At 39.0% G+C, this 23,176-nt stretch overlaps 1 protein-coding gene across 1 annotated transcript in view; it reads right to left on the bottom strand.

The window, feature by feature from the left end:
- LOC118237605 (zinc finger protein 431-like) overlaps nt 1-23,176 on the bottom strand; it is a 254,081-nt gene that overhangs the window by 226,062 nt on the left and 4,843 nt on the right. The window contains 3 exon segments of the mRNA XM_035451455.1: nt 5,317-6,356; nt 7,465-7,525; nt 7,715-7,841. Of these exon segments, the coding sequence (XP_035307346.1) occupies nt 5,317-6,356; nt 7,465-7,525; nt 7,715-7,841 (1,228 nt within the window).

The following is a 23,176-nucleotide window of genomic DNA, read 5'->3' as shown; positions in this document are numbered from 1 at the left end:
AACACTCAAATACATAACTATATGGGGACCATTCTCATAATCTAGCCTAGTTTTTTTTTATGGAGTTTATTTCCCATTCAATCCCTATGATCTTGACCTCCACTACCTGAATTATTCTCAGCACCCTGACCTTCTATCTACTTCCTTCCATCTGCAAGTTCCTTGACTCTCCTTACAGGAGGTATACACTCAAGCAGGGGTACACCTGGCTTGTGTCCTTGTGGAATGCCATTGATGCCTACTTACCACATCTGAGATAAACTTGGTTTTGTGTGGCTTAGTCAAGCAATCAGCCACTTTCTAAGACTTGTCTGTTTCTCTCATGAACTTTTTTTTTTTTTAGACTTCCTACATTTTGTGGAGATTTGGGCTAAGAAACTTCTTTAAGCACCGAGTCTAAGCTAGTTTCTTTTTTTATCATTTTTTATTTGAATTAGAAACAAGATTGAATTACATGACATTCCCAGTTCCCTCCCTTCCTCCTCTACCACCCCCCAACTAAAACCCTACCTATTACATATCCTTTCTTCTAATCTACACCTGACTCAACCTTTCCGCTCCCTCGTGACCTCTGCATCCTTCCTCTTCTTCCCTTCTCATTCTCATAGCTCCCTCCACCCTCTTCCCATGCTCTCAATTTGCTTAGGGGATTGTGACCCTTTCCCCTTCTCCAGGGGACAATGTTTGTCTCTTTTAGGGTCCTCCTTGTTTACTAGTTTCTCTGGCAGTGTGGATTGTAGGCTGGTAATCCTTTACTCTATGTCTAAAATCCACATATGAGTGAGCACATATCATGTTTGTCTTTTTGTGATTGGGTTTCCTTGCTCAGAATGGTTTCTTCTAATTCCATTCATTTTTCTGAAAATTTCAAGATTCCATTGTTTTTATCTGCTGAGTAGTACTCCATTGTGTAAATGTACCACATTTTCTCTATCCATTCTTCGGTTGAGGGGCATCTAGGCTGCTTCCAGTTTCTGGCTATTACAAATAGTGCTAAGCTAGTTTCTAATGCTATCAATCTTATATTTCATCTGGGTCATCCGGATTGAGGTAAAGATGAACTTGGAATCAGCCTTCCACAACTTTCTGCTATTAATGACATGTTCACACAGCTGAATAGATGGCTCAGCAGCTAAGGGCAATGGCTGCTCATCTACAGGGATGTGCTGTGATTCCCAGCACCCAAACCACAGGCTATGACTCTGTAATATCAGTCATGGAGGATATGATACCATCTTCTCATCCCTACTGTTACCTAACACGCATTTGTCAGAGGCAGTAGCAAGACTTATACACCTGAATTAATTTTAATTTTTTAAATTAACATATACATGAAGAAAAATTTTTACAATCTGTAATGACATATATATGTCATATATATACTATATATATGTGTATATATATATACACACACACACTATATATATATAGTGTGTGTGTGTGTGTGTGTGTGTGTGTGTGTGTGTGTGTGTGTCTTTTCATCATTTGCCTATCTGGTACCTTAGGAGACAAGAAGAGGCATCTGATCTCTTGGACCTAAAAATACAAGTAGTTCTGAGCCATCTGATGTGGGAGCTAGGAACCAAACTTGGGTACTTAAAGGTAGTAGTACTACTGAACAAACTCTCTAGCTCCCAAATAAGTCATTATAATGAAGATGAAGATGCCCAATTATTTCTTCTGTCTCATATCACTTAAAGGAGATGAAAGTTCCTGTTAGATGGTTGTCAAAGTACTCAGTGGATTTCTATCCCTCTGCAAATGTACTCTCCACATTGTTTCTTAATTTCATTGTTAACATGGTTCTCTTAATGTAAGCAAAGATAATAAGAGGTTTTGTTGAAACCAGTCAGAGTCCAGTAAGATTATATTAGGAAAAGTTCGATAATTCGAGATATACTATTTCTTTTTGGAAATCTTTTGACACAGGCTATTTCTACATAGCCATGGCTGTCCTGTAACTCACTATGTGGATCATGGTAGCCTCAAACTTAAGAGAGATTGGCCTGTCACTGTCTCCCAAGTGCTGGGATTGCACTCTTGCACTCCTAACCCAGATGAGATGTTTTTGAAGTGACACATCTTTGAATCAGAGAATGAAATAGTAAAACAAGATTTACAAAGGAACCATCATTGTTTTGATGAACAGTAATACTCCTTGAAATTCTATAATAGTAATTTAAACTTGCAAATCATTTTATGTTGTCAATAATTGGGTTTCTTTGCTTTGTTAATTTCAGCACTTAAAAATGTTTGAACTGTGTATGTATACACCTGTGCCATGGTGTGCATGTGACAGTATCAACTATCTACTTCCCCTGTAATTTATCTACTTCCCTTATGTGAGTTATAGAGAAGAAACCTAGGGAGTCAGATTTGGCTGAAAGTGACATCATTAATCCTTATGTGGGTTTAAAAATTATTTATGTATGTGCTAGTGTTGAGTGTGCTTTTACCACAGCCCAAGTGTAGAAATAAGAGAAAAACTTGTAGGAGTAATACAAGTCTCCCAGTGTCATCAGACTTAGCAGCAACCAATTTTATCCTCTGAGAAAATCATCCAGTATTCATTTGCGGTTCTGAGGAAATGTTATGAACAAGTGTTTAGTCCTCAGAATAAACTAACACATGAGAGAGAGAGAGAGAGAGAGAGAGAGAGAGAGAGAGAGGATAACAATATATCATTTTCATTTGTAAATATGATTTATTATTCAAGCTGTCCTGTTTTCATCCATCATTAGATGACAGTATGTTCACAATCTGAAAATAGGACAATATTGTATTGATATAATATTTCAACTAATTTTACTTGAGGATCAGTGAGAGTGCTCAGTGGGAAATGTCTGTGGTGTGCAAGGCTGGAACCTGACCTTGATATACATATAAAGATGGTGGAAAGCAGATTATACAAAGTTGTCTTCAGTCTCCACATATTTGTCATGGCCTAAAAACCAATAATTACAACACACACACACACACACACACACACACACACACACACACACACACACACACAGAGTTATAGGGGATACTGTAGCCACAAATGCCTGAGACGGCATGGTCAGGGTGATGTAGGGAAAGTTTAAGCATGAGGGATGCTTAGGTGGCCCTGCTTTTGCTTTCATCTTGGGCTTGTTGTATTTATTGCTGCCGTGCCGGCAGGCTTGGTCACTCTGTAAGTATGGCTTTTCCCTATTAAATTCCCTTGTATTTTTACCTGGCTCTGTATTGGTAATTTCCCACATTATACAGTGTTTTTTTTTTCAAATACATTCCATTGCTGTTATGTTATCTGGCATCTCTAGATAATTCCCCTAGAAGTCAGTACTTCCAGATGAAGTGCCAAATAGATAATGGGGACATGAAGACACATGGAACATCAAATAATATATCCATATCTATATCAAATCAAACTCTGTTGTGAGATATACAGTAGACTACTGATTACCTTATTACATCTCATCCAGAGAGATGAAAATGCTGTTTTGGATACACACATGAGGTATTTACTGTTTCTTATATTCTCTTCTATTGAGCATTTTTACCATTAACATTGTTATAATGTGTAGACAAAACATCAAACACTGGGGGTACATCTTCTATCCTTGGACTTATATTCAAGAGACTGACACATGAGAAACAAGAGTTGAAATGCATACTTGACTAATTACAGATATCCAAGCCAGGCTAGATAGCAAAAAAAATGATGTCTCAGGGGAATTTGTAAATATATGAAAAACAAAACCAGGAACAACAAACCAACACCCATTCACTGGCACACTTACTTGAAAACTATGATAACACATCATCTGATGTTCAAATAAACAATGGACTGCTTAGATGAGGAGCACCACATTCTATACATTGCATCATAAAAATATACATCAACCAAGTGAAAGTGCCAAAAATAAACAATAGCCACAGGAGGAATAGAAGGACCACAAAATAAACTTTACTAAAAGAATTTGCCACATGTACAGCAAATTCCACATCTACTCCAAATGTTTCAAAACACAAACCACAACCACAATTGTTGATCTTTATCATTACACTTGCATGAACATGATAAATAATTTACTTCTTTCAGGATATGATGAAAAAGAAATGAAATAGTTTTTCCTTGAAACTGAAGACAACTTTGATGTTTATAGTCATTACCAAATCATTTACATGAACATAATTTTTCTCTTGTTTGACTTCTTTCCTACTTTCTAACATCAAGTTGATATATAAGTCTTTAAAATACTTACAGGGTGAGAGACATGGCCAAATTCATTCTCAGGACAAAGGTCAGATTTTAGACTGAAATTCCTGCTACAAGAAGATTACAGGGTCTAACCTTCTTGGGAATAAGCATGAACACGCACATATCCACACAAAGACACATTGATACCACATAATTAAAATGAAAAAAGAAATCATTAAAATGTTTTCACTCATGAATGTTTTTGTTATGTAAGCATTCAATACTGTAACACAGGTATTTAGGCATCTGAAGACTTATTTACAGAGTTTTCCTTCATCATAATTTGGTTCATGCAACAGAAAACAAGCATGTAAACTTGAAGTCAGAGACATTAATCCTTCTCCTTGGGGTTATCATTTGGGAAGATTTAGGAAATGCTATCCTGTTGGAAGAAACATGTCACTGGGGGTGGGTGAGCCTGAGTTTACGTCTGCACATTATTTTCAGATCCCAGTCTCTATTTCATGGTGCATGTTGGGGATGAGTTCTTAGCTTTCTTATTTACCTGTCACATCTGACAACTGTTGCCATGCCATTTTCATAGTGATTCTGTATTGTTCTGCAACCAAGGGCCAAATTAAACTGTTCTGTAAGTTGACTTAGATATTATGTTTTATCACAGCAACAGAAAAGGCACTAATACACATCCATAAAGTTTTACACCTGGATGAACTGGTTCATGTAATTGAAGAGCAGTGTGAAATCTAAGTGGGCTACCTCCTTGTATAGATTCATAAAGACATCATAATGCTTGAACAGATTGTTGATACTGTTAGACCTTTTCTCCAGAATAATCTTGTGTAAATAAATGTAAGTGTGTTGGCTAAAGATTTTTACCAAATCCTTTATAGTCACATTCCCTTATGTACTAGTTTTTTCAGGTCCTAAAGATTACTGTGATTTGTAAAAGCTTGAACAGACAATTACACACTAAAATTTTTACTCATGTATAAAGACTACCATGAAGTGCCAAGCTTACCACAATGATTATATTTAAAGGGTTCCTCTGCAGAATGATTTCTTTTTCTCATGAATTCGAAGATTACTGCTACATGCAAAGGCTTTATCACATCGATGGCATTTGTAGGGTTTCTCTCCGGTATGTGTTCTTGTATGTAGTTGAAGATGACTTTGACGTGCAAAGGCTTTACCACATTGATTACAATTATAGGGTTTTTCTCCAGTATGTGTTCTTTTATGTATTCGGAGACTACTATGACATGAAAAGGCTTTATCACATTGATTACATTCATAGGGTTTCTCTCCAGTATGTATTCTTTTATGTATCCGGAGACTACTGTGACAAGAGAAGGCTTTACCACAGTGATTACATTCATAGGGTTTCTCTCCAGTATGTGTTCCTTTATGTACTCGGAGACTACTATGATGTGCAAAAGCTTTACCACATTGAAGACATTTGTAGGGTTTTTCTCCAGTATGTGTTCCTTTATGTGTTCGAAGGCTACTGTAACATGCAAAGGTTTCGCCACATTGATTACATTCATAGGGTTTCTCTCCAGTATGTGTTCTTTTATGGATTTGGAGACTACTATTTTGTGAAAAAGCTTTCCCACATTGATCACATTCATAGGGTTTCTCTCCAGTATGTGTTCTTTTATGTATTTGGAGACTACTGTTTTGTGAAAAGGCTTTCCCACATTGATCACATTCATACGGTTTCTCTCCAGTATGTGTTCTTTTATGTACTTGAAGATGAGTATGATCTGCAAAATCTTTGCCACATTGATGGCATTTGTAGGGTTTCTCTCCAGTATGTGTTCTTTTATGTTTTTGAAGATGACTGTGATATGCAAAGGCTTTGCCACATTGATTACATTTGTAAGGTTTCTCTCCAGTATGTGTTCTTTTATGTACTCGGAGACTACTGTGATGTGCAAAAGATTTACTACATTGATTACATCCATAGGGTTTCTCTCCAGTGTATGTTCTTCGAAGTCTATTGTGATGTACATAGGTTTCACCATATTGAATACTTTCATAGGGTTTCTCTCCAGCATGAGTTCCTTCTTTCCTTTGAAGATGCCCATGATATGTAAAGTCTTTACTACACTTAGTATATTCCAAGGTTTTCTCTCCAGTACTTTCATACCTGCAAAGATAATTGGCAAATGTAAAAAGCTTTACACTGATGAATCTGTATGTCTGTATGAATTAATTTTACAATTCGATCTAATTGAAGGATGAATCATATCTTATGGTTTAGAGTCATTAAGGGTTGTTTTGCATCTTTGAAGATGCCTGTGATGATAAGAGCCTTCATTACATGGCTCACATTTATAGCATCTTTTTTTCTACATGAGATTTTTCATATATTTACAGAGAACTGGAGGAATTCAGAGCTTTACTACACTTTTGCATTCACAAATTTTCCTATATTATGAGTCATACTACATTTGCAAAATGAATTGTGACAAAGAGAAGTATTTATACATTCCTATATTCATAGGGCTTTTCTCTGGTATGAGTTTGTTGATGTATTCACAATGAAGTTGGAAAACTTCAATTGTAAACTTGTATCACATTCTACAAGTCTATCCAAAGTAGGGACTACTACATATATTCTAATTGTTGGGGAAAGAAAGAGGTAAGTTGATACTTTCCATATACCTATGCTTACATGGATTGCATCCATATGATATATCTAGTAAATGAAGAATAACAAATAAAACTTTTCCACATTGCATTCACACAGTTTGATTTTCTGTTCTTCATAGACATGTAGTATTATAGTGACTAAGATTTCTCCACAATGACCGGCTTGATTCTCATAAACTACCCCTTTCTCTAAATTTAGCAGTTACAAGTATATGAACAACACTAGCTTTACTATGGACTCTTTGCTTATTAGAAGGCTTTGGGCAAATACTTATCATCTATTCAATGTGTATACCTTTTATAATATCTGAGTGGTATGAAACTAAATGGATTAGTGGTTCTACTGCATAGCTCTCATAGGGCTATGATTCACATGGCAATATCAGTTAAGGCATTGTTTCTTTGTCTTCTTTCTTAGAGGTATGCCTTGCAAACACAGATCAGCTCCCTGACACCGAGGGATATGTTTTTTGGAGAATTTAATAATCATCGATTCAATTTTAAGCTATGCTTATTTATATTGTTGCCTTTCTTTAAAACTTTCAGGACACATTAAAATTTCTCCATAGGCACGTTTGTATCACCTTGCACATGAAAATTACCTTCCATGTCTTCTGGAACTTTGACAATGTTCTTCAATAATATGATCTTCCCAACTGTAGCCTAAAATATAGTACAAGAAAATGTATGATATATTATTGGAAATTGTACAATATTTAAGTTACTATCATCAGTGAACCTGATTTATTCACCTCATTCTTCCTCTTTCTCAACCAAAATTACAGAAGATTATCAATAATAAAGATAGAGTTGTCCCCTTATTTTAAGACATGAAGTAAAATCCAGTCTTACCTATAGCAGTGAGGTTCCAGTAGGTTTCCAGCATCACATCTTTGTAGAGACTCTTCTGGAAAGGATCCAGCAAAACCCACTCTTCCCCAGTGAAGTCAACATGCACATCATCATAGGTCACTGCATTCTGAAATATCCCATATATGTGTACAACAGAAAGTACGATAGTGACAACATTGTAAATGTATACTTCCTTGACAATATACTTATATAATTCTGGTGCTTCCCATATTTATTCCATGATACAGAATTTCTAATATAACTACAAAATAATTTTCAAAAGGAACTGAACAATGAGGTTCACCTCTGCCATTTCTGCACTTTGACTAGAATATAGCCTTGGAAGTGAAATGGTAATTAACACACATAAAGATAGAGACAAGCAAACAGATCAATGGTACTGAGTACATTTCAGAGAAATTGTATAAAAACTTACTAACTAGAAAAAAGATGGGCAAGCTGGATGTTTCAGCTCATGACTTTAATCTCAGCTCTCAGGAGGCAGAGGCAGGTGAATCTAATTGAGTTGGATGCCAGCCTGGCCTATGCAGTGAGTTCCAGGACAGCCAGAGTTACATATGTCTCCCCCATAAAGATCAATGAAACAGAAATGGTAGGAAGAATCCAGAGATATTTACTAAAGTTCCTATGAAGAGTTAAGAATTTATTCCCATTCTGAATTTATCTTCATAGAACTGAAGTGCCCCAGTTTAAACTGTAACAATAATATTACTAAAAGGGAATGGACACATCTTTAAACAGTTACAAATGCACAAATGAAAACATTAGCAATGTACAATATTGATCATAAACAACACAAGGTAGGAGAGTGGGCTCAGCAGCTTAGAGTGCTTGCTGGTCTTGCAGACAGGTGGGCTCAATTGACAGTACTTACACCAGGGCTCACAACAATCTAATACTCCAAGTTCAGGCCTTCTGAGGCCATGTTCTGTCTACTCTGAGGACCAGCCACACATTTGGTACATATCCATGCATTCAGGCAAAAGACTCATATTGTTCAAAACAAACACAATAGGTAGAAAGAATTTGACACACTTGCAATCCAGTGACTCATCCATCCTGGGAAAGAGAATAATACCTCTGCCAAATTTCAAAATTCATGATGTGGATGAAACTCAGCACAACAGCATATTCTTGACATGTATAAAAGCCTGCCTTCCAGACCCATCAGTCACTAATATAAAAACAAACACAAAAACAAAAAAACAGGTATATTGGCCCACCTTTAATTCCAGCATGTAGGATCTGGAATCACTGGGATCTCTAAGGTGACGCCAGCAAGCCTGGTCTACAGAACTATTTTCAGGATAGCCAAGTGTGCTGATATTTTGTTTGCAATCTAACAAATATATCTTGCCTGAAGTTCAGAGTGTAAAGCTAACCACACTAGTCAGTCATACCGGCCAGGCACACCTTCAATCCCAGCAGCCACACTAGTTACCCATAGAGATTGGGATTAATGCCTTTAATCCCAGCATTAGAGAGGAATATAAGACAGGAGGAGATGGGCTCAGGGGCTCATTCTGTATTCAGTCTGCAGTCACACTGAGGACAGGATTGCCTTGGCCTTGGTAGAAGTAAGAACTCTCTAGTTCTTTCTTTCTCTGATCTTCAGCTTGAATCCCAATATCTGTCTCTGGGTTTTTATTATTTGTGCCACATCCAGGGCTACACAGAGAAAGCTTGTTCTCAAAATCAAAAACAATAAAATTAAAAAAATAATCAGGTTAGCAAAATGGCATAAGACACAGCTGAAGCCATTGCTGTTCAATGCTAAGCCATTTTGCTAACCTAATTATTTTTTTAATAAATGGTGGTGAAGTTGTGACAGCAGGACACAAAGAACAGGAAATTGGTTAAGGCTCAAATCCCATCCCAAATGAGGAATTTCATCCAGAATGGCTTTCCTCCTACTAAAGATTTCACAAACAACCCAAAGAAACCCACCAAGGAGAAACAAGTGTTCAAATATATTATCTGGTAGATTTTTCATTCAATCAACTAAATTCTGACCCAGGTCACTATAGGCTTATGGTCATCCCATGATGAAATGAATTTTGTCTAACTTCAATGGCCATAGTCTGCAATAGCTCTTACACTTTTCATATGTCTGAAGTCTCTTCTGATACTCACGTCAATTGCTTGACTGTGACATCTTGTGAAATCAGAAAAACACATTACATCTTTCCAACATAAGAACATCCATTCCCATTCTAAAAGAGGAATGGGAACACAGTGAGAGAAGATTGGACCAAGGCAAGACTGAAAACCATTAGGGCAAACACCAAAACAAGTAGCTCTGTCTCAAACACACAGGACTTCAGTTTCAAGGGCTCTGATGTCACAATTTTCCTATAACTTCTCATACATCTCTCTTCCAGTCCCTATGTGCAACTCTGCATGGCAGATATCTCATAGCTTAGTTATCTCAACATCTTGTGGTCTGAGATCACAACCCAGGCTTCATGTTCACAACTTTATGCACTGAACTGTCACAGTCTCCTCATGGAGACTTTAACTAAAGCTTTAACACAGATGCCTGCAACAGGACAGAACTGAAACCACAGACTAGGAATTCATGACCTGAAATTTTGATTCTTTCTTTTTTCTAGAACCAGCACAAGTTGGCTTCTAAATCAGGATGGACCCTGCCAAGTTTGGACCACAATTGCAGCAGGTTTTATATGAAACTGCTTCCTGGGACTAGGAATTATTTTGCCTAATACTTCTATTAATTGAAGGCCTAAAAGGATGGAGTCTTACTCCGAGGGCATCTTGCTAGGCTTCCATTGTAGAGCAAGGGCTTTCTCTTTAATGGTGATAATCTCTTTAAAAACACCTGCCTCTGTTTCAGCACCTGACTGCCCTCTTGACCTACCTTTTCATATCATTTATTTCTGCCCCACTTGTTGTTTTATTAATAGCCATCCAACAGATTCAATATTCCATCTAAAAAATCAGCCCAGCCTGGTGGGGATGTTGCAGGCCTTTAATCCCAGCACTTAGAGAGGCAGAGGCAGGTGGATCTCTGTGAGTTCTAGGCCAGCCTGGTCTACAGAGCTAGTTCCAGGGCAGCCAGAACTGTTACACAGAGAAACCCTGTCTCAAACAAAACAAAAACCAAAAAAAAAAAAAAAACCAACAAAACAAAACAAAACAAAAAAAAACAGAAAAGGAAAAAAGGAAAAAAGAATAGAAAAAAGAAAAGAAAAGACATCAACCCATAATTTTATTTCATCTTACTCAATTTCTCTGGGTATGGGAAGAATAAGAAAAATTTGGGCCAAAATACCACTCAAACGATCTCTAGCTTAATTTTTCAAGGAGTCTATTTCCAACTAAAATCCTATGATCTCGATCTCCACTGTTTACATTACTCACAAGATTTCCAGCATCTGGTCTAATAAAAATATCCAGTTAATTCTATGTACAGCTTTCTATGCCTATTGTCATTTAAGTCCTGATATTTTCCATATTCCTCCAAAAGACAACATTCCCAGGTTCTGCCCAGCAACAAAATCACATTTGGTGTTCCAGTTTTTTGTTCTAATTTGCTTCTCTGCTGCTGTAATCAAATCCTCTAACCACAGGCATCTCAGGTAATGAACAGGGTTATTTGGCTGATATTTCAGATCATAATCCATCATTGCAGGAGCTCTAGGAAAATCCAGTAAGAAGATGAAGGAAAAATCAGGAGCAAACATTTCCCACTCCCTGGCTTTCTCTCTTCTTTGTTCGATGTCTCGTGCTCATCTAGATCTCTTATTCAGCCTAGGCTCACTTGCTTATGGATATTGCTACCCTTGGTGGAAAAGCCTTCCCACATAAATCATCAATTAAAACAGTCTCTTACAGACATAGCAGTTTCTGGACATTGTGAATAAAGCAGCAATGAACATAGATGAGCAAGTGTCCTTGTGGTAGGCTGGAGGAACATCTTTTTGGTACATGCCCATGAGTTGTATAGCTAGGCCTGGATGTAGATAGATTTCCAATTATCTGAGGAAAGCCATACTGCTTTTCATAGTGGCTGTAGAAGTTTACACTCCCACACAGCAATGGAGGAGTGTTCCCCTTGCTGTTCATCCTTGCCATTATGAGCTGTCACTTGTGTTATTGATTTTACCAGGAGTATGAATGTTGAACATGTCTTTAAGTGTTTCTCAGTCATTTTAGAGTCCTCTGTTGAGAATTCTGTTCAGATCAGTACCTCATTTTTATTGAATTATTTGGCTTATTGATATCTAGTTTCTTGAGTTCTTTATTATCCTAAGTGAGGCAACATAGAACCACCTAGAAAAACATATATGTACTTAGTTATACGTGGATATTGTTTTTTAAGTAAAGAATAATCACAGTAAAATCTAAAGGCCTAGAAAGGCTAAGTAACAAGGATGGCTGTGGGGGTGGGAGGGAATGAATGCATGGATCTCTCTGGGAAGAGAAGATATATTAGATTTTGTGGGTGGACTGGGGGGTAGGTACAGGAAGGACCAGGTGAGTAAGGGAAGGACAGAGGGAGAGAATGCAGGGAGAGGTGAGTTGAATAGGGGAACTTTTAGGGGGTGATGTGATAACCTGCTACAGTGGAAACTCCATGGTGAGGACTTTAAGTAATCAAGAATACACAGCCTGAACTCACCATCTTCTGTAACCACACGAATCTCTCACTGGTGGAGCTGGACACCAACCCAGCCAAATTACTTGACCCACACTTGTCCTGTCTGACAGGGCAATGGTGGTTCAGAGCTTGTGTAGTGGCCAACCAATGACTGGTTTACCTTGAGGCCCAAGCCAAAAGAGGAAGCCCCTGCCCAACACTGCCTGGATGAACACGAACCAGAAGTTGGATTGCTCAGAGAACTAAGGTAGAACAAATACAACTGACCAAAAAAAAAAAGTCAATGAAATTATTCATAATTATATTCTGTTATAATCATAGATCCATGCCTAGCTGAATTTCCTTAAAGATGCTTCCTCCTGAAGCTGATGTGAGCAGATACAGAGATCCTCACCCAAACAGTAGCTGGAGCTCTGGGAACGATACAGAAGGGAAGCAGGACTGTGGGAGACAGAGGGGTTGAGGACACAAGGAGAACACAGCCCACAGAATCAATTAAGCAGGTATCATAGTGTCTCACAGAGACTGAGGTAGCCATTATGGAGCCCACGTGTGTCTGTGCCAGGTCATCTGCATACATGCTGTGGTTGTTTACATTGGTGTGTTTATGGAACTACTAACACTAGGAGTAGGGGTATCTCTGACTCTATGACCTGCTCTTGGACCCTTTTTCTCTTACTGGGTTTCCTAATCGAGCCTTGATATAAGTCTTCGTGCCTAGTCTTATTGTATTTTGTTATGGTGTGTTTGGTTGATATCCCGGAAGGCCTGCTCTTTTCTGAAGAGAAAAGAGGAAGCAGTGTAACTTGGGGAGTCAGAAAGAGGGGAATACTGGAAGAAATGGAGGGAGATGAGGCTGTAGTCAGGATGAATTATATAAGAGAAGAATAAATAAAAAAGATTAAACAACAAAGAAGAAATGAAAATACAACTAGTCAAATTTCAATGATCCTCATAATCTATAACAGCTCAACACTGTTCAAATGTCCAAAGTCACTTCTGATACTCAAGACAATCTCTTGACTGTGACATGTAAAATCAAGAAACAAAGTAAACCTTTGCAACGTACAATGGCATCACACATATTCCCATTCAGAAAGAGGAATGTGACTGTGTTCCAGCCTCCAACTCATGCAGACATCCCATGTTCAAGTGCAGGTCACACAAGCTAGAAGAACGGGTAGACAAACCCAGGTACAGACTCCCTGCTGGACTAGAGTCCACACCAGCCATCAGAAATCCAGGTAGGCTGCCCACCCATGGACCTCCTCCACTCCTTCAGCAGCCCCCAACACTATCCCCAATCCCACTTCACTCCTTGTTGCCGTGTCCTAGCTCCCAACTTAGGTGGAGGTGCCCTGCTCTAACAAAAGACACACCAGCTGCCAGAAGTCCATGTAGGCCACTTGCCCACAGACCTCCCCCAGTCTCACAGTGCCCCTCCATTCCCCCTCCCCTCTTCACCTTTTCTAAGACCATAACTTGGGCCAAGATCCCCTGCTGGAACAGAGGCCATACCTGCTGTCAGATTTCCAGTCCTCCAAGTTTGGGGGAACCTCTGTTCAACCATAGGCCACAAAGATCAGAAGACCAGAGAGCAAATAGAAACCGAGGTACAAAACACCCACACACCAAACACAAAAACGAGAAATAGGCACCAAGATCCACAGTTACCCCAAATCCAGATACCTAGGTGCCAGCTTAAGAACACAACAACAGCCAAGGCAATATGTCACCACCAGAGCTCAGCTGTTCTACTACAGCAAGCTCTGAATATTCCAACAAAGCTGAAGCACAAGTAAAAGACCTTAAAACAAACTCCATAAAGATGATAGAGGTCCTTAAAGAGGAAGTGAATAAATCCCTTAAAGAAAGCAAGGAAAAGATAAACAACAAAGGTACAAAACCTAAATAAATAGGTGGTCCTTGGAAACATGATGCATCAATGTTAACATGTATATGGCCAACTTGCAAAATGAATTGAATACAACTCAAAGAAAATATCAACAATTTATAACAGGATGCTTATTCAAAAGCTACATGCAAAGAAGAAAGATTCAGAATGCTGAATGGGATTAGGAAAAATTAGTACACACATTGACACAATGTGACTTCTATACTTATCACAAAGGGGCAACAATCACGGTGTACAATATTTGTGAAATAATGGAGGGGATGAAGAAAAAAATCTAAGCAGGAAAATATGTTGAACTTTTAACCAAAAGACCAGACATAACTCAACAAGGAAAAATGTGAACTTGACCAATATTACCTATGATTCTATATGTATAGAAATTAAGTAAACCTGGATTTCACAATTCCTAATAAATTAACTCAAAGTAACCTTTAAGCTTCTGTGTTCAGCTACTGATATTTCTTCCAAACAGAGAGATCCTATGATCTCGAGATTTCTCTGCAAGTGGAGGTAATATCCTTCTATGGCTCTGCTAACTCTCATTTTGCCTTGTTTCAGACAAATCCAGCCCTCCCGTGGCCCACACACAAAACAATGGAGAATAATTTCAAGTCTGCTTCCTTCCACATGGATAATGGCATAAAAATGTGGAATTGATCCTATCCACCTACCCAATACCATGCAAAACTGAGACACCCCACAGCTCAGAAACTCCTTTTGTCCCCTGGAACTGAACTTCATTGAATCACACTGTGGTGGCTGGGCTGTAGCTGATGACATATCCTGCCAGGTCCCCAAGGTCTGGCCAGTGCCTGGATACTAACAAGCACATGCACACTGGGAGTATTCTTAGTGGCTTCAGTTGAGGACCCAAGGGAGGGCCAGCATAATTCCTGAATGCCAACAAACAGGACTTTCTGAACCATGTTGGGCCAAGTCAGAGGTTCCAAAAGAACAGACCAATGAAAAGCTTTGTAAAGCAGATGGAAACAAGGAAATATTTGGAAGGCACTCGGGCTCCAAGAAGGGTCTGGAGAGTGGCTTAGAGGCTAAAGAATCAGAAGGCAACCTCGTGGCAGTAAGGTCCTTAAAAGGGGCAGGCGGACACTTGCCCCACTCTCCATGCATCAGGAGCTCACCTGGATCGCCATGGCAAGATGTTCCCAGAATCCAGCCACTCCTGACATCTACAGTGATCTCCACTTGTGGGGTTTCATCATAAGCCCAGGTTGACTCCTGGCCCAGCCAACTCAGGTCCTGGGGATCTTCAGGGACCAGTTCCAGGGATACAAGGAATCAGGCAAGGCGATGCTCTTGGAACATCTCTTTCACTATACAGATAATAGTAGATAGGCAAGAGAAGAACTGTGTTGGTGAACAGAACACAAGGGCTTGTATAGCCCCACCTTCCTGCCTCCCTGAGCCAAAATTGCCAATTGCCTATTAGGCATACTATCTCCTGAGGCAAACCCAGAAGAAATTCCTTCACTCACATCCTCACAAGCACAAGTATAATAATCTCCAGACAAACATCCAGGCAAGTCTGTCACAGACACATCCACACAATATGCTCATCCCCAACTCCAGAAATGCCCTTCCAGACATCATTTTAGCCTGACTCATAGGACCTGAGAACCCTGTTGAGACCTCATCCCTGAAGGAAGAAGTAGAAGGGGGAATTTGCAGGTACACTGCAGAGCTGCTCTGATACTGGGGCCAGTGGGATACGGAGAGCAGGCCATCCATCGACCGCAACCTCAGTGCCCTGGAAAAGCAGACCTGGTCCTTCAGGGCAGGAACCATACAGGAGCTGGGAACCTAGAGCTACAGCTGGCAAGGAAGACAGAGCCTGAGACCTGAAAGAGCTTGGGTGAAGGAGAAAACATGGCCAATAGGCATAATGATATAGAAGGTTTGTATGTGGGGGTGGGGGCAGAGGGATCTGATGAGACTCTAGCCCTAGACAAAGTACTACAGAAAACTAATGACTTTGGAGAGAGGGAGAATCATTCTTTCTAAGAGATGAGCCTCCTAGTTAGTTATGTAAAACAAACTGGTCTGTTCTGAAATGATATAAATACAAGAAACTCCAAATAGATTTAGAAACTTATAATTAAATATTTATGTGTATAGATGTATATATATGCAATAATATATATTTATATTGACAGAATTATAATGACAGAAAAAAGACAACTAATTTGAGGCAGAATAATTGGGAAGCATGAAGTGATTGGAGAGAGGAAGGGGAAGGGAGTTGTAATGTATTTATATTTTAAATAGAATTTTTAACATTAATCATGGTACATAGAACTAAATGGAGAATTCTCAAAAGTGAAATACAAATGGCTGACAAACACTTAAAATGTTAAACATACTTAGCTATGCAGATTACATCTTCTCTCTGATTTCATCTCATCCCAGTGAAAAAGCCTAGGATAAAAAGAAAATGACAAGTGATGACACTGATGTACAGAACACGGAACTCCATTTCAGTATTTGAGGAAACACAAATTGGTGCAATCATTTTAAGACTCAGCATGGAGCTAACTCTAGAAGTACCATATGAACCAGTAGTATCATTCCATATATATATATATATATATATATATATATATATATATATATATGTCCATATTCAATTCTAGAGACATCCGCTAACCTATGTTCATTGTGATTATATCTACAATAGACAGGAAATGGAAACTATCTAGATTTGCATCAACTGATGAATGAAAATTGTTAGAGTCATACTGGGTAATATTACTCAGAGACACTGAGAAAAATGAAACTACGGAACTCATAACTAAATTGAAGGATCTGGAAACAGTCATTTTGAGACAGGCAACCCAGAACAAGGAAGATAAACATCACATATCATTCTCTGTCACTGTGGAAATTGGTGTTAAATCTCCATATATGTGCTTCAATTGTAATGCCCACAGAGTTCATGAAATTAGTAAAATGCCATGGGGATGGCTATGAAGACCGGGGGGATAGAATACATAGATATAAGGGAAGACTGGACCAAGGAGGATTAAGCTGGGGTGGATAGTGGAGGTAGGGAACAGGAAGGAGAAGGGAAAAAGATAAAACAGAAGACCTTTGAAAAAGACATGGAAATTTACCTTAATATCACTAACATACACTCACACAGAGACACAAACATGACACATAGGAAGGGGAATAGAGAGAGTAACTGAAATGCAGTAACTGAAATAGAGCAATGATGCCCCTACTGGACACCAGAGGATAACAAATAAATTGGTACCATGTATAAGTTGCTTCTTTTGGAGTTATTGCAATTTAAGTACCAAACACCCCTCAACCATTACATTGTATTGCTACTGCTCTTAGTTATCAAGAACTTGATGATAAGATCCTATTGCTGAAGACACTATTTGTTTGAGTCATGGTCATGGAAAAATCAAAGTGATAAAGAAGCAGACGTTTTATCCATGCTGCCTTGCTTTCATAGTGCTGGAAGGTGCTATGCAAGCTACTGGGGGAGACAGGTCATCATCAGTCATACCCAACTACAAACACTTAAAGCTACAGTGAAGACTGACACGGCAAGACCTGCGCACTGTTCCAGTAGTACCACAAATATTATGGGAATAAGCAACCACCTCCTGACTGTATCTAAGTTCCTCTCCACACAATCTAATGCATCCTTGGCACCATTATCAGACCAAAAACCTACAGACAGGCAGGTTGTTGGCCTTAGAAAAGAATGTACTGCCATTATGTTGCTATGTGGACATGGAATTAAACTGACTCAAAATAACTCACCAATATATCATCGATCAATGGAGCTCACATCCCTCAACTTAAATGCTTCGAACTGAATTAGACTGTGACTTAGTGGTACATAATTGGCCAAGGAAAAGAGAATAAGTGACCGGGGAATGCTGAGACTTAAAGCAACACATGTAGCCTAGTCCCCTCCTAATTCTCAGAGCTCATCAGAGAAGATGTGGCAAGAGGAACATAAAAGGCAGAGGTGCACTCTGCTCCCCTAGATCCAATCTCCTGTGGCTCATACCTAGTTCTACAACACATTACCAGACAAAGGCTCCCTTTCCCCTGCCCACATCTCCTGAGGATCCCACAGGCCATCCTCAACCCCCCCCCCAAACACATACTTGTTGCTGCATCCCAGCCACCAACACCAGCAGGTATTCCCAACATCAGCACAGAAAGACAATAAATCAGGCAGCACACAGCCATCACACTCTCATAGAATGCAGAGAGGAAACAAAAACCAAAGAACTTAATATCCAACCAACTAAGACAAACCAGGAAATCAATACCTAGACCTATAATCATCCTAAACCCAGATGCCTAGATGCCAGTATAAGAGCATAGTCAGTAAGAGCCAGGGTAATATGTCTCCACCAGAGTCCAGTTACAAAATGTACAGCTGAAAGTAGTAGCTCAAGAGCTTTATAAGTTACAATTAAAAACTGCTATTAATATATGTGCATGTCCGGTAATGATCCTAAGTATGTAATGACCAAATATTAAAATGGACATTATCAGGCTGGAGAGATGGCTCAGAGGTTAAGAGCACTGACTGCTCTTCTGAAGGTCCTGAGTTCAATTCCCAGCAACTACATGGTGGCTCACAGCCATCTGCAATGAGATCTGGTGCCCTCTTCTGGCATACATGCATATAGACAGTACACTGTATGCATAATAAATAAATAAATCTTTCAAAAAAAGAACTGAAGTGGAAAAACTGCACATTATCCAAGAAGAGACCTTAGATTTTATGAGCAAAATGAGAATCAAATGTAGTACACTTAGTGTTACTGCACACCGGAAACAAACATTTCCATTTTAATTAACACACAGAAATGGAACTCATTCTCTTGAAAAATGTTTAAGTATCTACACAATGACCTGTAGAACAATGTGATTAGAGAAGAAAACTGCAGCAAAATTATGTCATAAGTGATAATTATAAAAAAAGCTTGATTCTGATAACATTGAGGACATGCATATGATCACCAAGACACCTGTCCATGTGTGCACAAATAATAAAAGGCAGAAGCAATTCACATGGTTTTATACTGTGGAAGTGACTGAAAGTTATGCTAGACTCCATTACGTCCTATGATGCCTGGTAGGTCTACATATGCTTAGTGCTTTGAGGACAGACAGACCAGACCATCTCAGTCAGAGCCTTAACCCACATGAAAATTACCCTGAGAAATAAATAAAAGTAATAAAAAATAAGGTCTAAGAAGCTGCCTCAGCCAGGAAGGCCATGGCAACCAAGGCTAAGGGCCTAGTTAGATCCAAAGGACCCATATGTTAGAAGGAACAAATCCCCTCTAAGTTGTTCTCTGGCCTCCACAAAAGCACTGTGGCATCTGGGTGTGCGCCAACAGTAGAACATTGAGCACATGGGTTTACATTAACAAGACAGCTAGTGTGCTTTTGCTCTTTCATTGCCCTAATGATAGGACACTTCTAGTACCCTATAAATATTGTCCCTAACTAAGTCCTTTCCCACTAACTAATTATTCCTACTAACTTTCTTACCTTTCATGGCCCTTCTGAATCTTATTCCTTCTCTATGACTTCAATCAGCCCAATTAAGTTCCCAGTATAAATATACTGACTTGTGTGATTGTTTTTTTTTGATTGCACAATAACTAACTCAAATTTACTAGTGAACCACTCTACGTCAACTTCATGAGTAGATTGATTTTAGTGCTTAAAATTCTTACATATAAAGCTACAGTGGCTACAATTACCCAAATTCAGTATATCCACTGGTCTTTGCAGTTGCTAACACAAATTAGAAACTTCTCTGGTGCCAGACATTAGCAAGATGTCTTTGCCGCAGGACAAAGTTGGCAATTTAAGATGCATACAAATTATAATAGCATCCATTAGTATAGGAAGTCCTTATACTTTAAAAAAATACAGAATACATGTACTGGCAAATAATAAGTCTAGTGTAAAGATTACACATGGCACCATGCCTCGAGTTCCTCCTTCTGTGAAACTATCTACAGCTGCAGTTTACATTATTAATGCCGACAATAAACCAGTTTTATTTCAAATTCCATTTTCTAGGCATCGTCTCCTAAACAGAGTAACTCAGATGTTATCCAGTAAGCTGTAGTAAGTTCTGCATGCAGTCCTGACAAAGAGCCAAATTTGGTTATCATTACTCCACTCTTGTTGTGTTTTTGTTTTTAAATGCCCCATAGCAACCCCCTCCCCCATATGTCAATGGCACAAAGGATGTGACAAACATTCTCAGTCTCTGTAGCCTCTGCTATATAGCTCTTATTGACTGAGCCACTTTCCTTTCTAACTCTACAAGGAGGAGCAAGCTAGCTCTTCAGATCTGACACTAACTTTTAACCATTCACAGTACATGGCATATGACTTCAGCACTCAGAACTGCTGGCCAGCCTGGTTTGGATCACAAAACAAGAACAAAATTCCATTCAGGATAGTAAGAGCAGGCCCAAGAATTTCAAGTCACTGAAAAACTCTTGAACCCCAGAGTAGCATGAGCTGAGCAACCCTTTAACTAGATCACTCTGCTTCTTGTATGGAAAGTAACTATGTAGCAAAAAGGAAAACACACCACTCAGGGGCTCTCACAGAATCACTGTAGGAGGTGGCAGTGAGCAGGAAATTCACCCATTTTGGTACGGGAAGAGTTGCACCTGAAGTGTAATCTGAGGGCAGAAATAAAGTTTTACACACAGGGAAGATTCTAGTTTGATACTTTCAACAAAAGGGAAGTAAAAATTTTGAATGACTTCACCAATAGAAGAGGACAAGCTATAAATTGATTTCAAGTGTGGCTATGTGATCAGATAAGAGTGCAAAGGGACTTTGCAATATCAGGTGTCACAGAAGCCCTTGAAAGAGACAGGATGTATAAACCTGAACTACCAGGCACGGGAATGATTGAGAATTAGTGTCACACCACTTGTTACATACAGTGTCTCAAATGTGCCAGCTCAGTGTCATCCTCACTTTAACATCAGTCAACTGATGCTCTACCCCCAAAGGACACTGCATACACACACAAGAAGAGTTAGAGTTTTCAGCAAACACATCAACCAGAACTTCCCTGTAACTTATAGAGCCGAAGCCGAAGTATGTTACATCATTGTTTAAAATCTAGCTAAGTAGAAATTATTTCAAGACTGTCTTAAACAGTCAGTCTGGACCATCCACATGTTTGTATTATAAAATAGAAATTCCATAAAATAACAATGATAATTTCCCTCACAAACCAACCAGAAATGTTAAAATAATGGTATAAAAAAGCTATAAGACAAAGACATTCAGATCCAGCACTTCAAAAGTGTAGGCAGGAGGGTCAGGAATTCAAGGCCAGCATGGGCCACTGTTTCAAAACTAAATTTTTATTCGTAAAATAAGAGAATTACTGAGCAGCTGGTAAGAAAGTCAGAGGGTAGAGTGGCTTACTGCCAAGCCCGGCCTGAGTTTGATCCCCAGACACTACACACAGGAGAGAGAACTTCTGAACTCCACACATGGCCACTTTCAGGGGTCGTGGAAGTACACAGCTTATGGCAACTGATAATTCAGGTGCCAACCCACCAGAGAGATAATTCTCTGATGGAAATAATTCTGTCAGGCAAGGCTTCCGGGACCAATGACTCTGACATCCAGTGGCCCTGTATCTGTAATTTCTCTCGTGTGCCACTTTATTTCTTCCCTACGAACTGCTATGGGTATTTTCCCACTGCTTGTATGTTTATCACATGTATTTATTCCATTTACTGGACATATGTATCTATAGATGGTCAGGAAGATGATTTCTCGGGAAAACCTGTATAATTTTGATTTATAGAAATTTACTAGGATATGCTTAATAATTAGACCTATTGTCCCTTGAGGAGTGTAAAATACTTAGAAGACTGCTTTGTTCTTTTTACTCAAACTAACACAAGAAAATAGCAAATTCTCCCCAAAGACAAACTGCACACAATTAGTTCATTTTTACCTCAGAGCAAGTTCAAATTAGACTAAAGGCTTCTTTCTGTAAATAGATCATAAGTTTAAGACTTTACAATTAAGTACAAGTCAGAATTGCAGGTGTCTGGCCTTGTTAGATCTAAGTCCTTTAAAGATTTATGATGGATTAGGGTGGTATTGCAGGTGTCTAACCAAGGTGATCTATGCACCTAAGAAAAGCATACCAGTTCTCTACTTGCCAAGTGTGCAAAGCATCTCAAAGTTTGTCGCACTGGGCACTGTGACCCTGAAACCTTGAAACCTTGTGTTGCCATGATAAATAGCTCTGCCCTTATCACTCACCCAATGAGTTGTAACTCTTGTAATTGCTTCAAGTGTATATTTAAGCTAGATGGACAAGAAGCTAAGAGGAGCTGGACATTGGTGGCACACGCCTTTAATCCCAGCACTCGGGAGGCAGAGGCAGGCGGATCTCTGTGAGTTCGAGGCCAGCCTGGTCTCCAGAGCAAGTGCCAGGATAGGCTCGAAAGCTACACAGAGAAACCCTGTCTCGAAAAAAGCAAAAAGAAGAAGAAGAAGAAGAAGAAGAAGAAGAAGAAGAAGAAGAAGAAGAAGAAGAAGAAGAAGCAGCAGCAGCTAAGAGGAATTAGAATTGGGACAGAGAATTAGTCCTCAAAATTATAAGACAAGAGAATTAGAATTAGGGCAGAACAATAAGGAGACATGACTGGAACAGCACATGTGTGAGATTTTTCTGAAATCCCTCAGATTAGAACTATCCTAAGTTCTTTCTGCTGCTCTGTGGCTTCTAACCTGAACCTTGGAAGGCAGTCATGTGGAGCAGGCTTCCAAAGATACCTATACCCACTACACAAAAATACCTGAATGATATTTTTTAAAATAATAATTAAGGAAACTGAGG

The sequence above is a fragment of the Cricetulus griseus genome (assembly GCF_003668045.3).
Source record: "Cricetulus griseus strain 17A/GY chromosome 1 unlocalized genomic scaffold, alternate assembly CriGri-PICRH-1.0 chr1_0, whole genome shotgun sequence".
Lineage (NCBI taxonomy): Eukaryota > Metazoa > Chordata > Mammalia > Rodentia > Cricetidae > Cricetulus > Cricetulus griseus.
Note: the sequence above shows the minus strand (reverse complement) of the source record. Positions and strands in the feature narration are given on the sequence as shown.